The 21,411-nt window shown below is 44.6% G+C and overlaps 1 protein-coding gene across 1 annotated transcript in view; it reads left to right on the forward strand.

Annotated features, from left to right (window-relative positions):
- MANBA (mannosidase beta) overlaps window positions 1-21,411 on the forward strand; it is a 72,742-nt gene that overhangs the window by 33,466 nt on the left and 17,865 nt on the right. Inside the window, exons 7-10 of the mRNA XM_083179015.1 lie at window positions 725-829; window positions 15,418-15,569; window positions 19,316-19,433; window positions 20,952-21,038. Coding sequence (XP_083035141.1) covers window positions 725-829; window positions 15,418-15,569; window positions 19,316-19,433; window positions 20,952-21,038 — 462 coding nt within the window. The remainder of the gene's footprint in view (window positions 1-724; window positions 830-15,417; window positions 15,570-19,315; window positions 19,434-20,951; window positions 21,039-21,411) is intronic.

Here is a 21,411-nt window from a genome sequence, read left to right on the forward strand (position 1 = left end):
AGAAATATTCTATCCAAGATTTGTAAAATTTTTGATGGATTTTGACTCTCCAAGGAAACATTTATATCATCTGAAAGCAATAATATTTATTTACAGTCTCTTTATAGAGCGGAAACTTCTGTTGCGCTTTACAATTGTAGACCGTGACAAAACAAACTGGGTAACAACAGACAGACTTGGAGGTAGGAGAGCCCTGCTGCAAGCTTACAATCTATAGGGATATAGGAGGGAAACACTAGGACAGGCATTAGTAATAGCATAGCTTGTATTCAAGAGAAGCTATATAATACATGAGTGCCTCAGAGGGTTATGCGTATGGAACTTAATTATGATAGGCTTGCCTGAAGAATTGAGATTTCAGGGAATGCTTGAAAGTTTGAAGGTTAGTAGAGTCTTTTTGTGCATGGAAGGGCATTCCGTAGGGTGGGAGCAGCCCGAATATACCGAAAATATATTGTATACTGTATGTTAAGATCAAAGGAAGAGCTACCCAACCAATCGGCTCCTAATTGACAGTTTCAAGCGACGATGAACCTTCAACCAAAGATCCAGGTAGAATACACGATTTCATAATGAAAATGCTGCGAATGTTAGTTTTACTAAGGGTTAATATGCCTGTTCTGGATGTAAGCTTACTTTTTGCTTTTACTTAACAGGAGCAGGTTTTCTATGTCTATGGTGGAAATGTCTGTGATGGTTAATATTTGTTACTATTTTATTCCAGAGTGTAAGTCTGTGGTGGCCAAATGGGTATGGACCGCAAACCAGCTACAATGTGTCTGTTACTTTTCACTTTGAGGGAGAATATATCATTAATGATGCAGCTAAGGTTTGGACGTTTTTATTACATTTTTCCTCTTCTGCCATGAAAACCCTAAATGCATGTCAACCTGTTTTCATCTGTAAACATTAGCAGTTCCTATTGTTTGTATAACAGAGCAGCAAGTTTCCCATAGCAACCAGAGGAAATTATTTACAGGCCACAATCCATTACACTTAATCTTCTTAAAAAAAAAAAAAAAAAAGCTTTCTGTTCATTTCTTATGGCTGTAAATGTACCTGCCAATAAACAAGGAACATGTTGTTTCCACTACCTTATAGTCTATATTAGTTATCCTGGTTGTACACTGTCTTTTTAAAGATTTATATAACATTAATGGGAGTATTCAATTTGCAGTGAAGTTCATTAACTGCAGTCAAAAAGCTGACAGTAGTCTGAATTCAGGCATTTCATATATATATATATCTTGGAGATGTGGGCAGTTGAACATTGCAGCAGCACTGCAATGAGAATTGCTGAAATTTAAATTTCAAATCATGAGCTTGTACACATGGCACACAGATAATGATCTCTTGCTTGATTTTCTGTCCAACTTTCAAAATGTCAAGAAAAGAGGAAATCCTAGTTCAATGATGCTCAATGACATATACCATATATAGCATATACTATATAATAAGGGTACTTGTTTCCTAGCACGGCCACAATCGGGATCGGTCGCGGCACTTATTTAGTGCACTTTAAGGGCCGCGATCACCCCCGACGGACGCGATTTTCTTGATTTTTGCTAATCCTGTGTATCGTGTACCATGCTTCAATTACCGCGACACGACCGACGCGATAATTGCAGATTTTCCTGAAATCGGGTGGATTACCAGATATCGGTCCCATCGGGAGCACTAAATGACAGGATTTATTGTCCCCGACGCGACCGACGCGATAATTGAAGCATTCACCGATATCGGGGGTTTTAACATATATCGGTCCCATCGGGAGCACTAAATGTCAGTATTCAATGCCCCCGACGCGACCGACGCGATTTTTTTATCAAAAGCAGCCATTTTATGATTGTACATGGCTGCTTCCAATACAACCCCACATTTACACCCACATGTACAAGTTGCACCCTATTTTTAATGCGGGGTACACACCAGGACGACCCACTCACGATGCACATCGTGAGCGGGTCGTCAGTGTCTGGTCCAACGCGCTCACGATGACGCGGGAGGGCATGACCCGCTCACGATGTGCACCGTGAGCGGGTCCGATCCGCTCAATAACGACCGACCGACCCGCGGGACCGCGCATCGGATCGGAATCGTTCCACACCAGGTCAGAAAAGGGCCCAATCAACACACAATCTACATCCAATTGATCGGAATTGGATCTAGATTGTGCTGATCGGGCCCTAGTCGTCCTGGTGTGTACCCAGCATTACTCCACCTCAACTATCGGTCCCATCGGGAGCACTGAATGTCACTATTCAATGCCCCTGACATGAGCTACGACATTTTTTTTATCAAAAGCAGCCATTTTATGGTTTTACATGGCTGCTTCCAATTGAACCCCACATTTACACCCACAATTACAGTTTACACCCAATTTATAACTAAACCTGAACTATCGCTCCCATCGGGAGCACTGAATGTCTGTATTCAATACCCCTGACGCGAGCGATTAAATGTGTTTTATTGCAAACACCCATTTACAATTTACACACTATTTCAAACTACACCTGAACTATCGTTCCCATCGGGAGCACTGAATGTCATTATTCAATGGCCCTGATGCGAGCGACGCAAATTTAAACACACATTTACACCCGAAATAATAAATAACACGACACATGATAATATATTTCAACACTTTTATTGAAAAGTTATTTTTTTTACCTTTCTTTTTTTTAAACGTATTTCAAAATTTATTATTTTTTTCCTTTTTTTTTTTTTTAATGAAACATATTTTATTACATTACATAGAAAACAATCAATAAATACAAATATTATGTTTTTTGTCTTTTATTTTTTTTTTTTTTTTTTTTTTAACAATTTAAATGTCATTTTTAAAATATTTTTTGACATTTTTCTTTAGGTTCATTTTTTTTTATTTTTAAACAATACGAATGTCGACACACAAAATACAAAATCTCAATAAATACAAATATTATGTTTTTTGTCTTTTTTTTTTTGTTTTTTTTTTTTCTTTTTTTAATTTTTTATTTTTTAACAATTTAAATATCATGTCGACACACAAAATACAAAATCAGAAGAAGTTGATCGATCAGTACAAAGAGAATAGATGCCTGGCTATCACAACCAGGCAAATTGAAATGAGGCGTGGGAAGATCACGGCACACTCCAAAACAGTGCCCACTAATGCAAACAATCACATGAATCCGAAAGAAGTTACAAATATGCAGAACAGTGGTTAGTGAAGGAGCAAAACTAGTACAGCCATCGCAAAATTCAGGAAGACCGCACTGCAACGTTCACCAACCAAAATTGTAGTACATGACTAAAAACTCATTATTGTAGAGTACTCAGAAAGGAAGAGAAACAAGAACATTGCTGCCAAATTATAAATTAAAAGTCAAATTAGCCGAATTAGCCGAATTAATAATTTGAATAACGCTCTTCGCCTGGGGTGGAGGGCTGCACATTCCGCAATGCGGAGTACACAGTACCAGGCAAAGTCGAGGGATCAGTGGGAGGTGGCATAGGGGGTCCCGGCGCATAGTAAGGGGCAGGCGGAGGAGCAACCGGCGCACTGAACATGGGGGGGTGATGTGGGTGTGGGCGTGGTGGCTGTCTGTGCGCATTGCGGCATGACGTTCCGTTGCAGTCAGCACAGATATCATCCTCTGCTGCCTGCAACATCAGGCCATACAGCACACGCTTAAAGTGGTGTTGCGTTGATCCCTTCCACTTTCGCATTTCTGCGCACACATGATTTGTGAACATTTTGCAGTCATCTGAGGGATTGTTTACTGCTTCCTCCTTGTATGGGCAGCAATATTCCTGGCCGGTAGCAGCAGGTCTTGTCGCACGTCTCCTTCTACGCCTCCTGGGGGGAGCTGATGAGGTGCTCGCCACCGCAGGAGGCGCCACCTCCGACAACGACTCACCCTGCTGCGACGACTCAGAGGGAACTACTACGTCAGCACTCTCCTGTGCAGTGGATGAAGAGTCTTCATCCGTAGCAGTTCCCTCTGCTTCCCTCCTTCCTTGCTCCTCCACAATAAAGAGCATACGGTCGTAGTACCACAACTTTGGCTGGTACACATCTGCAGGGTCAGTTCCTGAAGACCGCGACTGCTGGACCCGATTGTGCTCCTTCACCAGCACTGTCCGCATATTAGTGAACTTCTTTCGGACCCACGTGACGTCTGCATTAGGGACACGTCTCAAAGCGTAGGCCGAGATCTTCCCAAAGGCCTCATTCCTCTTTGCCTGGTTGTGAAAATCCATGTGATCTTTTCGCCACAGACATCTATTCTCTTTGTAGAGATCGATCAACTTCTTCATGACGTTTCTATCAACCTCACGGGCCATTCTGTAAAAAAAAAAAAAAAAATTAGGTTTACACTATTAAAATGAACGCACTGCACTGTTATTCATTAACACACTACAAAAAAAAAAAAAACATTTACCTCAGTCAGTAGCAGGTGTAAAAAAAAAAAAGAGTTTTAAACTAATTCCCTTAAACGGCCAAAAAAACACAATCAAACTGAAATACAATCCGCAAAAAAAAAAAAATTGTATCTGAGATATTGATAGCATATGATATAATAAATGCAATTTACACCACATTTGACAACAGAAGTAATTATATATTTGTGTCCCTCCACTATACACACGCACCCAAAGCGTTGCAAGCGCAGCGAGCCCCGCGAGGGGACGCGGATACCTTCACAGGTAAGCGCGTCCCCTGGCGGGCTTCACAGGTGTCCACATCACCACGGACACCTGTGAAGGCCGCGACAGGACGCGCTTACCTGTGAAGGTATCCGCGTCCCCTCGCGGGGCTCGCTGCGCTCGCCACGCTTCGGGCTCGGTGGCTCGCTGCGCTCGCCACACTATTATATTCTCAACTCCACGCCGACGTGGATAGTAGGGCATGAAAAGGTCGGAGGACGCGTACCGCCGCCCCTCGCGGGGCTCGCTGCGCTCGCCACGCTTCGGGTTCACGTGGATAGTGGGCCTGGTACACTGTGAAAAAAAAGGCATTTTGGGTACATTAACAAATTAATTAGAAGCACAATTTAAGCACAACTTACATTATTCTTTTCAAAAAAGGAAATTGTCTTCCAAAGTATTGTAGTGTAAATTCACCAATAACCGCAACTGCAATTACACAAAACAGATAAAAAAAACATCAATAATCAAAATGGAATGACATACAAATCCACCCCCACTATCCACGTGAACCCGAAGCGTGGCGAGCGCAGCGAGCCCCGCGAGGGGCGGCGGTACGCGTCCTCCGACCTTTTCATGCCCTACTATCCACGTCGGCGTGGAGTTGAGAATATAATAGTGTGGCGAGCGCAGCGAGCCACCGAGCCCGAAGCGTGGCGAGCGCAGCGAGCCCCGCGAGGGGACGCGGATACCTTCACAGGTAAGCGCGTCCCCTGGCGGGCTTCACAGGTGTCCACATCACCACGGACACCTGTGAAGCCCGCGAGAGGACGCGCTTACCTGTGAAGGTATCCGCGTCCCCTCGCGGGGCTCGCTGCGCTCGCCACGCTTCGGGCTCGGTGGCTCGCTGCGCTCGCCACACTATTATATTCTCAACTCCACGCCGACGTGGATAGTAGGGCATGAAAAGGTCGGAGGACGCGTACCGCCGCCCCTCGCGGGGCTCGCTGCGCTCGCCACGCTTCGGGTTCACGTGGATAGTGGGCCTGGTACACTGTGAAAAAAAAGGCATTTTGGGTACATTAACAAATTAATTAGAAGCACAATTTAAGCACAACTTACATTATTCTTTTCAAAAAAGGAAATTGTCTTCCAAAATATTATAGTGTAAATTCACCAATAACCGCAACTGCAATTACACAAAACAGATAAAAAAAACATCAATAATCAAAATGGAATGACATACAAATCCACCCCCACTATCCACGTGAACCCGAAGCGTGGCGAGCGCAGCGAGCCCCGCGAGGGGCGGCGGTACGCGTCCTCCGACCTTTTCATGCCCTACTATCCACGTCGGCGTGGAGTTGAGAATATAATAGTGTGGCGAGCGCAGCGAGCCACCGAGCCCGAAGCGTGGCGAGCGCAGCGAGCCCCGCGAGGGGACGCGGATACCTTCACAGGTAAGCGCGTCCCCTGGCGGGCTTCACAGGTGTCCACATCACCACGGACACCTGTGAAGCCCGCGAGAGGACGCGCTTACCTGTGAAGGTATCCGCGTCCCCTCGCGGGGCTCGCTGCGCTCGCCACGCTTCGGGCTCGGTGGCTCGCTGCGCTCGCCACACTATTATATTCTCAACTCCACGCCGACGTGGATAGTAGGGCATGAAAAGGTCGGAGGACGCGTACCGCCGCCCCTCGCGGGGCTCGCTGCGCTCGCCACGCTTCGGGTTCACGTGGATAGTGGGCCTGGTACACTGTGAAAAAAAAGGCATTTTGGGTACATTAACAAATTAATTAGAAGCACAATTTAAGCACAACTTACATTATTCTTTTCAAAAAAGGAAATTGTCTTCCAAAGTATTGTAGTGTAAATTCACCAATAACCGCAACTGCAATTACACAAAACAGATAAAAAAAACATCAATAATCAAAATGGAATGACATACAAATCCACCCCCACTATCCACGTGAACCCGAAGCGTGGCGAGCGCAGCGAGCCCCGCGAGGGGCGGCGGTACGCGTCCTCCGACCTTTTCATGCCCTACTATCCACGTCGGCGTGGAGTTGAGAATATAATAGTGTGGCGAGCGCAGCGAGCCACCGAGCCCGAAGCGTGGCGAGCGCAGCGAGCCCCGCGAGGGGACGCGGATACCTTCACAGGTAAGCGCGTCCCCTGGCGGGCTTCACAGGTGTCCACATCACCACGGACACCTGTGAAGCCCGCGAGAGGACGCGCTTACCTGTGAAGGTATCCGCGTCCCCTCGCGGGGCTCGCTGCGCTCGCCACGCTTCGGGCTCGGTGGCTCGCTGCGCTCGCCACACTATTATATTCTCAACTCCACGCCGACGTGGATAGTAGGGCATGAAAAGGTCGGAGGACGCGTACCGCCGCCCCTCGCGGGGCTCGCTGCGCTCGCCACGCTTCGGGTTCACGTGGATAGTGGGCCTGGTACACTGTGAAAAAAAAGGCATTTTGGGTACATTAACAAATTAATTAGAAGCACAATTTAAGCACAACTTACATTATTCTTTTCAAAAAAGGAAATTGTCTTCCAAAGTATTGTAGTGTAAATTCACCAATAACCGCAACTGCAATTACACAAAACAGATAAAAAAAACATCAATAATCAAAATGGAATGACATACAAATCCACCCCCACTATCCACGTGAACCCGAAGCGTGGCGAGCGCAGCGAGCCCCGCGAGGGGCGGCGGTACGCGTCCTCCGACCTTTTCATGCCCTACTATCCACGTCGGCGTGGAGTTGAGAATATAATAGTGTGGCGAGCGCAGCGAGCCACCGAGCCCGAAGCGTGGCGAGCGCAGCGAGCCCCGCGAGGGGACGCGGATACCTTCACAGGTAAGCGCGTCCCCTGGCGGGCTTCACAGGTGTCCACATCACCACGGACACCTGTGAAGGCCGCGACAGGACGCGCTTACCTGTGAAGGTATCCGCGTCCCCTCGCGGGGCTCGCTGCGCTCGCCACGCTTCGGGCTCGGTGGCTCGCTGCGCTCGCCACACTATTATATTCTCAACTCCACGCCGACGTGGATAGTAGGGCATGAAAAGGTCGGAGGACGCGTACCGCCGCCCCTCGCCACGCTTCGGGTTCACGTGGATAGTGGGGGTGGTGTTAACAATTGTGGGGGCCATTTCACACTTCAATTACCAACCACTTTACATGGAAATTACTATAAAGTAGACACAGCATACTGCCTGCTGCACCATTTCAATAACAAGCACAACACACCTCAAACTGCTCTATTTAACAAATATGTACCAAGAAATCATTACAGTCTATGTCACCATGCATTACTATCAGAAACAACAGACTATTTTGTATGTATTATAACACACAGTACATCATTTCCAGGCACATGATATACATAAACCTGTGTTATCCATATTATCATTATTGCCTTGACACTAAAGTCATACACTTCATAAACTACTGCACATAAACACTTTATAGCTATGTAGATAAGCACTACCCCTTGAACATAAGCATTATCCACTCTATACAGGCAATGATAAACCCCTAATCCTCAAACAAATGATATATGAAGGACACATGTATAACCACAGTAAGCACCCCTACCCCTCCAAATCCCCCCCCCCCCCCCCCCACCCCCACCCCACCCCCACCCTCCTAACCCTGTATATATTGTTCACAAACCCAAAGGCCCACCTATGCTCAGTAAATCTGTAAATGTACTTACTGTTTTGTGCAGGGGCAGGGAGACAGACACAGCTGCTGCGTAGTGCTCTCACTGATTAGCATCAAAATGGCTGCTGATGTCCTTCCCCAGAGTGCTTTTGGCGCGTTTTTTCCGGCAGGCAGAAAAATCGCGTCGGTCGGGCGGTGATGTTACGCTCACGACAATGCATAAGACCGACCGACGCGATATTTCTTTGTATATTGACGGTGTAGCGCGTAATACAGGGAGTTACTTCAAAATTGATCGGTCGCGTCGGTCGGAGCCATTGTAAAATGCTCCCGACGCGACGGACATGTTAAGAACAGTATTAAGCACTGTATAGTGCTTATACTGATCGGTCGCGTCGGTCGGAGTCGTAGTAAAACGGCCCCGACGCGACGGACATGTTAAGATCTTGATTAAGCACTATATAGTGCTTAATCAAGTACATGTCACGTCGGTCGGCAGCATTGAGCTGTTAAGCTCACAGTACATTGCGGCCGACGCGATATGCTTTTAAACATGTCAACATGTGTATCATGTTGACATGTCGACTAAACATGTCAACTTAAAGTTGAGCATGCTTAATATGCTTAAAAAAAGTGGTTCTCTGTGTCCAAACCATGGTGACGGCCCCAAGCCCCAGAAGCCTATGAAAATTATAATGTTAATAACCCACACAGGCTTCTTGGGGTTTGCTGCGCTTACCACGATTTTGACTTAGTACTTCACTACACTCACCGCACTCCAAAAATTATTTGGGTAGTGGTGGTGTGACTCCATAGCATTCATCCATCACAAATCATTCACCTGAGACAAGAAACACAAGTGTTTTAAAAGCATTTTTGAAAATTTACTTTTGAATTGAAAATAGAAAAACTTCAATGGCAAACAAAACATATGACATCAGCATTAATGGGGGGCACAGAAATGGGGGTAAATCTCAAGAGTCCTTGGGCAATAAAGTCAGGGCAATTAGTATGCGGGCAAAAGGGTTCTCTTGTCCCAGGCTCTTCCGCCACATGAATTCCTCCAGATAGCTCTGGAGCATATGCCTGGCGGTGCCCCTGTGGCGTTTATTCCGCCACTTACATGCCCCCCACATCCGTTCAACATTCTGGGTATGAACCCCTGTTGTAGGGTCTACAAAGTTATAACGGTGATTCACCTGGGCATGTTCATATCCTGCAGCATTCAGCTGGGCCGTACTGTAGGCTCTCCAGCAATCAGTGTACACATGAGAGCCCGGCTCCACAAACTGCAGGATAGCTTCCATGAGGGTGTTGGCATCCCGAGTGGCAACCTTGGTGGCGAAACACTGGCCAGTTTCTCTGCATATGCCACCAAAGACCCATTGCTGAGGCAAAACTCGTCCAACATTCGCCTTCCTTTTGACGAAGAGGGTCTCATCCACCTCGACGATCATGCCGGGACCTCCAATCCGGCGCTGCGGCTGCGCCATGAGGTCCAGCAGGCAGGCCTCCCTCATATACTTGTTGTACAGGACAGCCGTCTTCTTAGAGAGGGACAAATTCTTCTCGCAGTAGTCAATGCTGGTATATTCCTGCACCCAGGAAAATATGAAGCGGACCAGCGTAGCGAAAGGCAAACGACAGCCAGGAAAGAACAGTCCTGCTCTCAGACTCCGCTTCAAACGGCAGTCCCTCACGTTACAGCGCCACATGGTCTCCTTCAAATTCAGCCGCATCGGATGACCATTGTCGCACGTAGCCTCTGATGGCAGCAGATGATGGCGCTGCAGAAACGCCACTGCCTCCTCCTCACTTGTAGGCAGTGAGAACATATTCACCTCAGCCATCTCAGAGGTCTTCAAATCACCCACAGAGCACTCCACAGCAGACCAATCCACAGCTCAGGACTAAAGATCAGCACGGCTCAGGGTCAGGATCAGCAGAAATCAATCAGAAGTCAATCGCAGAATAATCAGGATCAGCAATAATCCACTCGATGAACAGCAATCCGCAGCACAAGGCTCAGGATCCACAGCAAATAGTATTCGAAGCACAAGATCAATCAGGGAGATATCACCAGCAAAGGATCAATCGTCCAAGAAATCACTAGCAACTGAATACACGTCTCACTCCTACCGAGACAAACCCACAAAGGCAGTAGGGGAAAAAATAACAGAAGGGGCTGACAGTAAGGGGCCGGACTATGACAGTAAATATTGACATTGATGCTTGGGAAGATTTCATATTGACATAGAAACACACATTCCAACACATGAAAACATATGTTACTAGGTAGATTTTATAGGGGGATGGACTATATAGATTAATTGGGCCTATTAAAAAGGGCCTAAACAGCGGGAAAATCGTTGGGCCAATGGGACAGAAGAAAATCGTGTGCATCGTGAGCATCGGGGTGTTTTCCTTAAACATGCGACGCGACCGACGCGATTTAATACAAAGATCGTGATAAAATAAGTAAATCGGTACTATCGCGTCGGTCGGGGGTACACAATTTAAATGGTCCCGACTCAATCAACAAGATGGCGATATGAATATTGACGCGAAAAAAATACATCGTGAGTACATAAGTATATCGGGGGTATCTTATCGGTCGGGACCATCGTTACCTTACCAAAAAACCACCGATGCGACGCGATGCTCAAGACTGTCAAGATTGATATCGGTGTGGCCGTGCTAGGAAACAAGTACCATAATAAGTATTGAACACTTTTTTTAAATCAGTAAATATATTTGTAATGGAACTATTGTAATGAAATATTCACCAAATTTCAGCAACCACCCATGCAAACCACACATTTAAAGAACTCAAGCCATAGATGTCAATATTAATGTGCAATAATTTAAAATGACACAGAAAAATAGTATTGATCACATGAAGAATGTGGGGTTAAAATGGGCACGAAAAGCCAAGACACAAGCTGAATGTTTCAGTAATCAGAAAGCAATCCTGCCCCTTGTTAGTGCAAATTAATATAAACTGGTTTAGTCTTGGCTTAAAAATAGGTGTATCATTACCAAAGTGTCACACAAACATTTCATGATGTGTAAAAGCAAAGAGCTTTTGGTTCCAGAAGGATTTCTAACCTTCTGAATGTTCCAGTTAGCACTGTTGGGGCCATAATTCGGAAGTGGAAAGAACATCACCACCATAAACCATCTACAAGCGGGTGCTCTTTGCAAGTTTTCTCACCAAGAAGTGAAGAGTTATTGGAAGAGTTTTCCAAGAGCCAAGTACAACTTTTTGAGAGCTTCAGGAAGACCTGGAATTAGCAGGTACAATTGTTCCAAAGAAAACAATAAGTAATGCCCATAACCGCCATGGTCTGTATGCACGCTCATCAAGCATAACTCCATTTCTGGAGAGAAGCATGTTGTAACTTGCTTAAAGCTGGCTGCACAACATTTGGACAAGCCTGTGGGGGGAATATAGGGCCTAATTCAGCATGGATTGCTAATCAGAACGATTATCCGTCTGTGCATGTACAATGTACACCCTTCACATACCGCATACAAAATATTCAAAAAATAATTTACACATAGAAGTGGTAGAGTAGCTGCAGTGTGGCTGGCATCTACCAGGATGCTGAAGATGAAATGAGGGTGGACATTTGAGAAAGTCAATAATCCAAAACACCCAGCCAACTGCACTCTCAATTGGATTCAGAGAAATATAATGAAACTGCTAGAATGGCCCAGCCGATCACCTGACTTTAATCCAAATGAAAATCTGTGGAAAGAACTTAAGATCAAAGTTTGTAGAAGAGGCCCAAAGGAACCTAAAAGTTTGTGGGGAAGAATGGGCCAAAATCACACCTGAGCAATGCATGTGACTAGTTTCTTCATATAGGAGGCATCTTGAAGCTGTCAATTCCAGAAAAAGTGTTTGTACAAAGTATTAAATAAATGTGTTCAATACTTTTTTCCTTTGTCATTTCACATTATTACACACAACTTAATTTAACATCTATGTTCTGATTTTTTTGCATGTGTGGATTGCATGGGTTGTTACTGCCATTCTGATGAAAAATGTCTTTACAATAACCCCTTTACAAATATATTTACTGAGAAAAATGTTTTGCTGTTCAATACTTATTTTACCAGCTGTATATATACAATACATATTCAAATATTCTATCCATATATAATACTTCATATTCATGTTTGATTTAAAGGTCTGGCGAACCAAGTTTGGTTATTGCATAGGTAAAATAACTTTTCACTGCTAGATTATTGTACAATACAATATATACCTAGATTTATTTATTTGTTGATGTGTGTAAATGCTGCAAACCCAGTTATATATGCGATAGCCAGATTTTGACATGAGAGGAAGCGAACGTGGGAAATATAGGCTTCCAGGACCAGGCCTTTCCTTATGCATCTAAGCCCCATGAGCAGTGGTGTAGCTAGGTGCCACGGTGCCCGGAGCCAGGGCATGTTTCGCGCCCCCCCTCCCAATTTGTAGTAGACGGGGCTCCTGCCCTGCGAAACGGGGACGCAGCCTAACATTATACCACACACCGTAATAACCATTGCACATTTTAGCGAACTTTGTAATACCCATTTCACATAAAGCCACATGCCTTAATGCAAATTAAACATAAGGCCAAACACGATGCCCATTACATACTATATAACAAACTGTAATGCCCATTACACATAAGGCCACACATTATGCCCATTACATACTATATAACAAACCATAATGCCCATTACACATAAGGTCATACATGATGCCCATTACTTACTATATAACAAAGCGTAATGCCGTAATCCCTGGCAATGAGCACGTAACCCATGGCAATGAGCACGTAACCAAGGAAAAGATCAAATCACGGCACCCAGAGGATAAGATGATGGAGCTGGACCTGAAAGCGGATCCGTACAGCCCCATAGCTGGCACCTCAGACTCCGGAAGCAGCAGCATGTGCCAGCCTTCACCCCCCCCCCCCCCAGATGTGGGTGCCAGCTGGGTCATGAGTCTGCCCATCAGCACATGCCATTGCTTCTAGTATTCTTTCAATATACACAAGCATCTTCCACATGCTTGTACAAACCAAGGCCAGAACACAGAACACCACATCAGAATGCTTGCCATTACTACCTCCTGCCACAATAACACACAGAACATGCTAAAACACATAATGCAGCCTACTTTGCCAATTGAATTGCTTTTACAGCTTAATTTGCAATGTGCTATTATACATCTCGTGTACAGTTATAGCATTTTACTGGGTGGAATTAGAGGGGAGAGAGATGAGACAGTGGGAGATGGAGTGAAAGAAAGAAAAGGTATGGGGGGTGGAGGTAGGGTTAGAGAGGAGAGTCAAGGCAAGGGAGGGGGCAAAGTTTGAAAGAGTTTACATGCATTCCTTTGTCGCACCCTCCTCCCCCCACCCACCCGCTATAACAGGTCTTTCTCTCACCTCCGCGGCAATGTCGGGTCTCCTGTGCCCCAGTGTCGGCTTCTGCTGCGGCTGGTCTCCTGTGCACGGCTTATGCAGCGGTGGATCACATGGGTCCCAGCTCCAGCAGCGGCAGCCTCCTGTGCCTTGCTTTAAGCAGCAGTGGGTCACATAGGTCTCGGCTCCTTACTCCTGTGCCTGGCTCCAACAGCAGCGAGTCGCATGCACCGGGGTGCCAGCGGCTGGTTTCCTTGGTCCCGCCGCCTGCCATTCAAATAAATTCCTTTCCCGGCAGACCAACACAGCCGCACAGGGCCATCAGTATGAAAGCTGTTAAAACTTGCACTGGCACTGCAGTGCAGATCAGAGATTAATCCGGCTCTGGCTGTGCACATTGCACTAAGTACCGGGAGTGGGGAGCCGAGCAGTAGGGACGCCCAGTACATAGCGAGTACTTGGGGCGCATAATAGATAGCCGAGCATGCTCAGCAGGAGGCCGGAGACACTCTGCAGACGGCTGGGCAGCTGGGGATCTCAGTGGATGTCCGCTCCACAATGGCTGCTGCCGGGTGCCCACAGCTCCCCTCTGGGAGCTGGGGAGGGAGCCAGCAAGCAGTGCAGGGAAGCCGGCGGCACAGTTAGCGGTGCACAGCTCCGGCGCCAATTGATATCTCCGCGCCCGGAGCAAGTGCTCCGCCGGCTCCGCCGTCCCTACGCCTCTGCCCATGAGAAGCAGCACATCTGCACTCTGTATGTCCTGCTGTTTCCTCCTCACCTGTATGTCCAGTATTATGCCCACTTCACGATTTGTATTGTGCTCCCTTATTCTGTATATCCTACAGTAGGAGCCAATCTCATCTATCTTCCTTAGGCCATGGCTCAGGATGGCTAGCCATGGCTATACTATTGTTCTCAGCTGCAATACAATACATAGAACAATAGAGTAGGGGATTAGCAGAGTAATCCAATTACTCACTTAATCCTATTATAGAGATAGATGGCAGTGGCTCCATCTGTATATTGCAGGGGTACCAAACATGCGGCTCATCAGCTGCTGTGGACCTACACATCCCAGCATTCCCTGGATGCTAAAACTGGCAAAGCATGCTGAGATGCATAGTTCCACAACAGCAGGAGACCCATACTCCTGAATATCCCTGCTTTCTGCACCTCCCCTAAATGATCTGTAATATGTTCTTTGCCCCATTAACAAAACTTTTATATTGGGCCCTTGCTTTTTCCTTATCTGTATTTCCTGTAGTATACACCATCCATTTCTATGCCTTCACAACCCCATCTATATGTCCTGTACCAAACTGTATTTTTTTTTTTTATAATTATCCACTCCCCCACCCCAGTTTCTGTTTTGTACCCAGCTTTCAGCACACCCAACACATACACACGTTATCTTACCTCCTGCCATCATCCAGTCCTACCTCCTTTCTCTCCTCCAGTCATTTGCAGTGCTGACACTCCTGCCTCTTCCAGTCTTTGACATTATTATATCTGCCTTGAACTCATAACAGTGCCAATTAAACACTGCTCTATGGTGAGTGGGCATTTCCCCAGCCTTTTCCCTGTCCATGCCACTGACTATAATAGTGTAGGTTCAGCAGCGGACACTTATTAATTTATCAGTCACAGATTATTATTAAAATAAAGAGGTGTTTTGTTTATTCTGTGTACAGATTTATTTTCGTACAGTGGAGCTCATTGAGGAGCCAATCATGGGCTCTCCTGGTCTCTCTTTCTACATGAAGATTAATGGGGTCCCCATTTTCCTGAAAGGATCCAACTGGATACCAGCTGACTCTTTCCAAGATAAAGTCAGCTCTGACAAGTAAGTATTATAATCTGGAATATGTAAAAACTGCATTAAGAACTATTGGCAACGTTCCTTTATACATTTCTGCCAATTTATGATAGCATGTCTGTCACTTTACTATGCATTGACTAGATCAGCCAGTTTCCCAGTCACACTTATATAATGGTGTAGAATGTGACTCCAGTTGTTACTGTAGTTGCTTTATTAATGATTTAGTGTAGGATTCTGTAAATACATATTAAGATCAACGAATACAGTCGTCATTTTTCAAATCTGTGGCTTTCCCTAAGTGTTACTTTGGGAAGTTGACTTCCTGAGCCGAATAGTAAACGCTTCCATCTTGCTGTAGCTCCTGCTCTTCTGCAGGGGCATATTGCTCGTTAGACCTCTTGGTCTATGGATGGGTTGGGATGGATAACCAGCCTCGGAAACATCTGGAAACAACCCTAGTGGAGGTAGGGATGGCCTGTTTTCTCCTTGTAGTGCCTTATTTCAAATTGTACGCAGTTGTAGCTTTCCTTGCATCTTTTGCTTCAGTTTCTTCTGCAACTTTATGCTAATTTCACTACAGAACCCTTCCCTGGTATACATCTGTACATCCAAAATGTGCAAAGGCTTAGACAGCCACTTTCAATGTCTGCAGACACTACTAGCATGTTTTAATGCTAACATTTTAACACTGAAACATGCAACAGTCCTATGCTAGGTGCAGGTCATCCATCTTCGTACGGCCTCCAATGTGAGTGATTTAGCATCTTTGTATGCACTTTCAGCAGCACGCCTGTGTCGCATCAATAATACATCAGTACTATTCTCCATCTGCATTTTATCTTGCCAACCCCCTATTTCTGCCCAACACATCTTCTTGTTGTGTGCATTTGAAATCACTACTGCAATTTTGTATAAACGGGATTGGGAGGCACGCGTGGTGCAATTCAAACGCATGTGCACATGAAAAACATTGCACAGGGGAAAAAAAATATACAACCTTTCATCCCCACGGAGTAAAACACAAAGACATTGTCCCTTTAGAACCATACACGCTGGGTGATTTTTGAGCTAATTTTTTGCACAAAATCCTGTGTATGCCCCAAGGATGAGCGCTTGTGCAAGCTTTTGCATCATTGCCGGCTGCCTCTGTCCGTCAGCTGGTTTTATATGCAGGCAATCACTTTCCACAGTCTTCTACTGTGGAAATTGGTTCCCTGCCAGTGAAAATTGCTGGCCTGGATGACTATCACTCAGTGTGTATGCACACTATTCAAAAGAATGGATGGCTGCTGATTGGCTGAGAGAGCTCACTCAGCCAGTCAGCAGCCACTCAGTCTTTTGAATATGATTTTTAAATTCGCCCACCCGCTGCATCGGATGCAATACATTGTGGGTGCTTATGATGCCACTGGAGAGAAATCTTATGTGCAGCTCGTCCAACCTCCTACTCCGATCCGGTGCACACGGGACCACGCATCAGATTAGATTAGATTATGTCATACAAGGAATCTGGTGAAATTGGGCCCAAATTGTGTTGTGTATGGGGCCTATACACAGGATTTGGGCGGGTCTGCAATATTTTGTCCACGTTTCCACTGCATTGTATTCCCGGGTTTTTCCAGGGTGGTCACTGTTTCCATTGAAAGAGGTAAACCTGTGAAATCAGGGCAGTGGTTGAGGACTGACAGTATGTGAGCGGGGACCGGAGGATTGCCAGGGGGAGGCGCCTGCACAAGGGCAGTCCCCCCCCCCCTCCGCCCGGTTAGAAAGTACCAGGTAATCTCGGTGATGTTTCCACTGCTCGTTATACGGGATAGACCCACTAAAAACCCTGCTGTTGTCCAGGGTAAATATTCCAAGTCACTTTACCCGGGATTTTTAACTTGTCACCATTCCATTGCTAAAAACAATCCCAGGTAGGTGCGCGTTCCTGTGCAAAAACCCAGTAGAAAAGGAGTATTTAGTTAGCTGATTAATCTACATAATTTTTGTGAATACATTTTGATATTTTTTCCAGTGCTATTCTTCTCACAATTTAACAATGCAAGTTAAAAATACTATATAGCCTAAATTTTACATGTCTGTAATATCTGGATTCTTAATAAATGTATTACAGTACTTGCTGTTCTGGTACTGAAGTGATCCATGGGAATAGTCTACATAATGTAAAATGTGCTGCTGCTACCAGCCTGGAGTAATGCAGATGATTTAGTTTGGGTTAATACTTGATGAAAAAATGCTTAAACCAGATATCTTCCCCACTCTTAGTAAAGATCATTTTAAAGCGTGTTTCTGATAATCACATTTTAAACTGTACTGTGTTTGTCCTATTTACTGGTAATACCATTATGGACTGTAAACAATGCACACCCTTTTTCCATTATTTATTACAGTTTTACATTGCATAACCTGCCAATATAGAAATCGTAATCATGCAGAATATTTCAAACCATACAAATCAAAGTTGGTGGCAATAAAAACGTAATTTGGTAGAGAGAATGGTTTTGTAAAGGGTACATCACCATGCAAAGTTCTGGGTTGTCCATGCATTGGTGTACACATTCCAGTGACGTAGATTATAGAGGAAATTAATTATCACTGAGAGCTAGATATTATTTTTATTACTTATCTTAAGTACTCTAACACAAACTAAAGGCACCCATACACTGCTACGATTTGGTCTGATTTCGGATGTATTTGATGTGACTTTTTTTTTGTTGTTGTAAAGGTCCTCTTCTCATTTATAGAAGCAGAGGATATTTTGGGGCAAACTGTAAAGTGTCTCTAAACTTCCTAGTATCGCCTTACATATGCTTAATAATATAGGTAATACCTGTGTTGATTTAAGAATGTAGAAGTCCCTTGGCTGTACTCCTAGGCATTGGCTGTTCTTTGTCTTGTGTATCCAATACCCATGCTCCATTGTACTTCCTCATTGTCCATTCCTATCCAATGAATTTATTCACTGCCTTATGGTGTGTATGCACGGTCGATTAGGCTTGCTTTTTGATCAGATCGCACGGCAAGCCACAACAAACATGCATGCGTTTTGACTATATAGTGCAGATCTGCACTATATAGTCATTGCTGCCCTGTCTATCTGGGTTTCGATTTGTGCTGTCACGGGAGCGTGCATCGGGATTGCAAGGTAAAAAACCTGTGCGATCTGCATGCGATCCCGATGCTATTTTGACTATACAGTCAAAATCTCATGCTGATTGTACCCATGTGTACACACCATTACACACACCATGGATGGGATGGATATCAACTGTTCATTATGGAGAGATTGAGTCTTTAGTCACCTTCCCCTTTAAAAATCCATTTGTGTTTATTGATCGGGTGTGGATCAGCTCACAATCAATGCCTATTTGACAGTCTATAGGTCGACATGAACAGGGTCACAGTGACAACTGTCGACACAATCAAAAAGTTAACATTGAAAGGGTTAACAATTCAAAAGATCAACATGAGGGGGTGGTCTGTGTCAAACATCTCAACGCCCCCAAATTCTGTACTGCGTACCCTTGGCTAGGTTACTATCCCCCACGGTAGTCCATGTGGATAGTAAAGCATTAAAAGTCCATAAACCCAAAACAAAAAAGTTGTCAAACTTTTGACGCATCCACCATTGCCATGTCAACCTTTTTAAATATAGAGAGGACATTCACACTTAATCTCATAAGGGACTTCATATAAACTTATGTGCTTCTTTTATTTCAATGTTCTATGTTTAACTTTCTAAGTGTTGCAATCTCTGTCTGCATCAGGCTCCGTATTCTGCTGCAGTCTGTTATTGATGCCAATATGAATACTCTGCGTGTCTGGGGTGGAGGAATCTATGAGAGTGAGGAGTTCTACAATATGTGTGACGACTTGGGAATAATGGTAATCCTTGCCACGCATGCTGATATCTACTAAGTAATAATGATTCTTCAGCACTGGTCCCAATGGTCGGGGCCAAAGTCCCTTCAGCCTGGGCATACGGCCACATAATGTAATGAATGACGGAACAATACCACGTTCTATCCTTCATTACACTGAACGGCAGGGCATACAATATTGCCGGATTGGGCAGCACGGCCATCCAGATGTTGCATGCAACCAGTGGGAGCACATAGTTGTACATACACACTAGACGATGTAGACCATGGGTCGTCAAACTGTGGCCCTCCAGATGTTGTGAAACTACTAATCCCAGCATGCCTTGTTACAGTTTTGCTATAAGGGAGTGTTAAAACTCTGGCAAGGAATGCTGGTATTTGTAGTTCCACAACATCTGGAGGGCCACAGTTTGAAGACCCATGATGTAGACTATTTGTCATTATGAAGTTGCAGATCATTCCAATATTGTCCTAGTGTGGCTATTATTTATATTAAAAACTATACATTTAAATAAATAGGAATATATTCGAAGAGGGGTATGAAGAGTATAATAAAGATGTGAAACATTATATTAATTTGTTCGGTACTTATGTACTAACTGGGCTGCCGATTTTTTTTCCATAGGATTCAATGTTAAAATGGACTGAGTCCATTTTAACATGGAATTCAATGGGAAAAGGGGTCCTTTTCATACCCCTACTATCCAAGTGGGAATGGAGTTGGATATAAACCTGTGGCGAGCGTAACGAGCCACCGAGCCCGAATCGTGGCGAGCGGACACAGAATACCGTCCCCTCACGGGGCTCGCTTCGGGCTCGGTGGCTCGCTACGCTCGCCACAGGTTTATTTCCAACTCCATGCCCACTTGGATAGTAGGGGTATGAAAAGGACCCCTTTTTCCCATTGAATTCATGTTAAAATAGACTCAGTCCATTTTAACATTGAATCCTATGGAAAAATCGGGGCATCGCATGCGATATGGTCGTATGCGATGCGATGCGATATCTCATCGCATCGCATCTGATTGTATGCCTTTAAGTTAAGGCATACAATCAAAAAATCGGCAGCCCAGATAATACATAAGTACCATTTGTTCAATGCAGTTGATCATTTGTGTTGATCCTTCTGCTGCTCCATGCCATCCAATTGTGCGCTCCTTCTCTAATACAGTGCATTTACCCAATGCCATTGTTTCCGCCTAGTTTTATTTTCTGCAATTCATAAAATCTGTACACTCACTCAGCTTTGCTGTCATTCTTTTAACATTACAGTGTAGACTCAGTAATAGACTCAGTAGTAGTTAAAAGAAAATAGTGTATGCACATATTTTATAGGACTTCATTGATCAAGCATTTTTTGGGCAGCGGCAGCTCCTCTTTGATCTAGGTTTATCCTTTTTTGGTGAAGTGCAGAGTAAAGAAATGTGTATTAGCACTGTGGTTATTTTTTGTTTTTTATTTAGGTTACTGAATTCTGCCTAATGATGCAAGCTATTTTGTACATTCATTGTCGTTACTATAGGTCTGGCATGACTTTATGTTTGCATGTTCTCTTTATCCCGTTGATGATTGGTTCTTGGAAACCGTAAGAGCAGAAGTCACTCACCAGGTATGTTGCGACTGGCAGACACTCTTTAGAATATTGTGGAACATATAACTATTGTTGTGTTCTATAGATATGAGATGGTGCGATCAAGGATTAATATGTAAAAATAAAATGCACCCCTTTCGTTGACCAATTTATGGTGAGTTGATATTGGGAGATGGAACTCTAGGTGATTAGGGAAGGACAGGAATGAATAAACAAAAGAGTATTACATTCCTGTTAGTGGCATCCTCCTGTGGGTGTTTTTTTGTCAAGGGGTGTCTTTTCTTCTATAAGGACCCCATGTAATGTGATGTTTATATACACATGGGTACAGGGTTTTAGTCCTAATATGGCCTACCAAGGCTGTCTAAACACATCAAGGTTTCTTTAACAC

Source organism: Crinia signifera, chromosome 1, assembly GCF_055691185.1.
Source record: "Crinia signifera chromosome 1, ASM5569118v1, whole genome shotgun sequence".
NCBI lineage: Eukaryota > Metazoa > Chordata > Amphibia > Anura > Myobatrachidae > Crinia > Crinia signifera.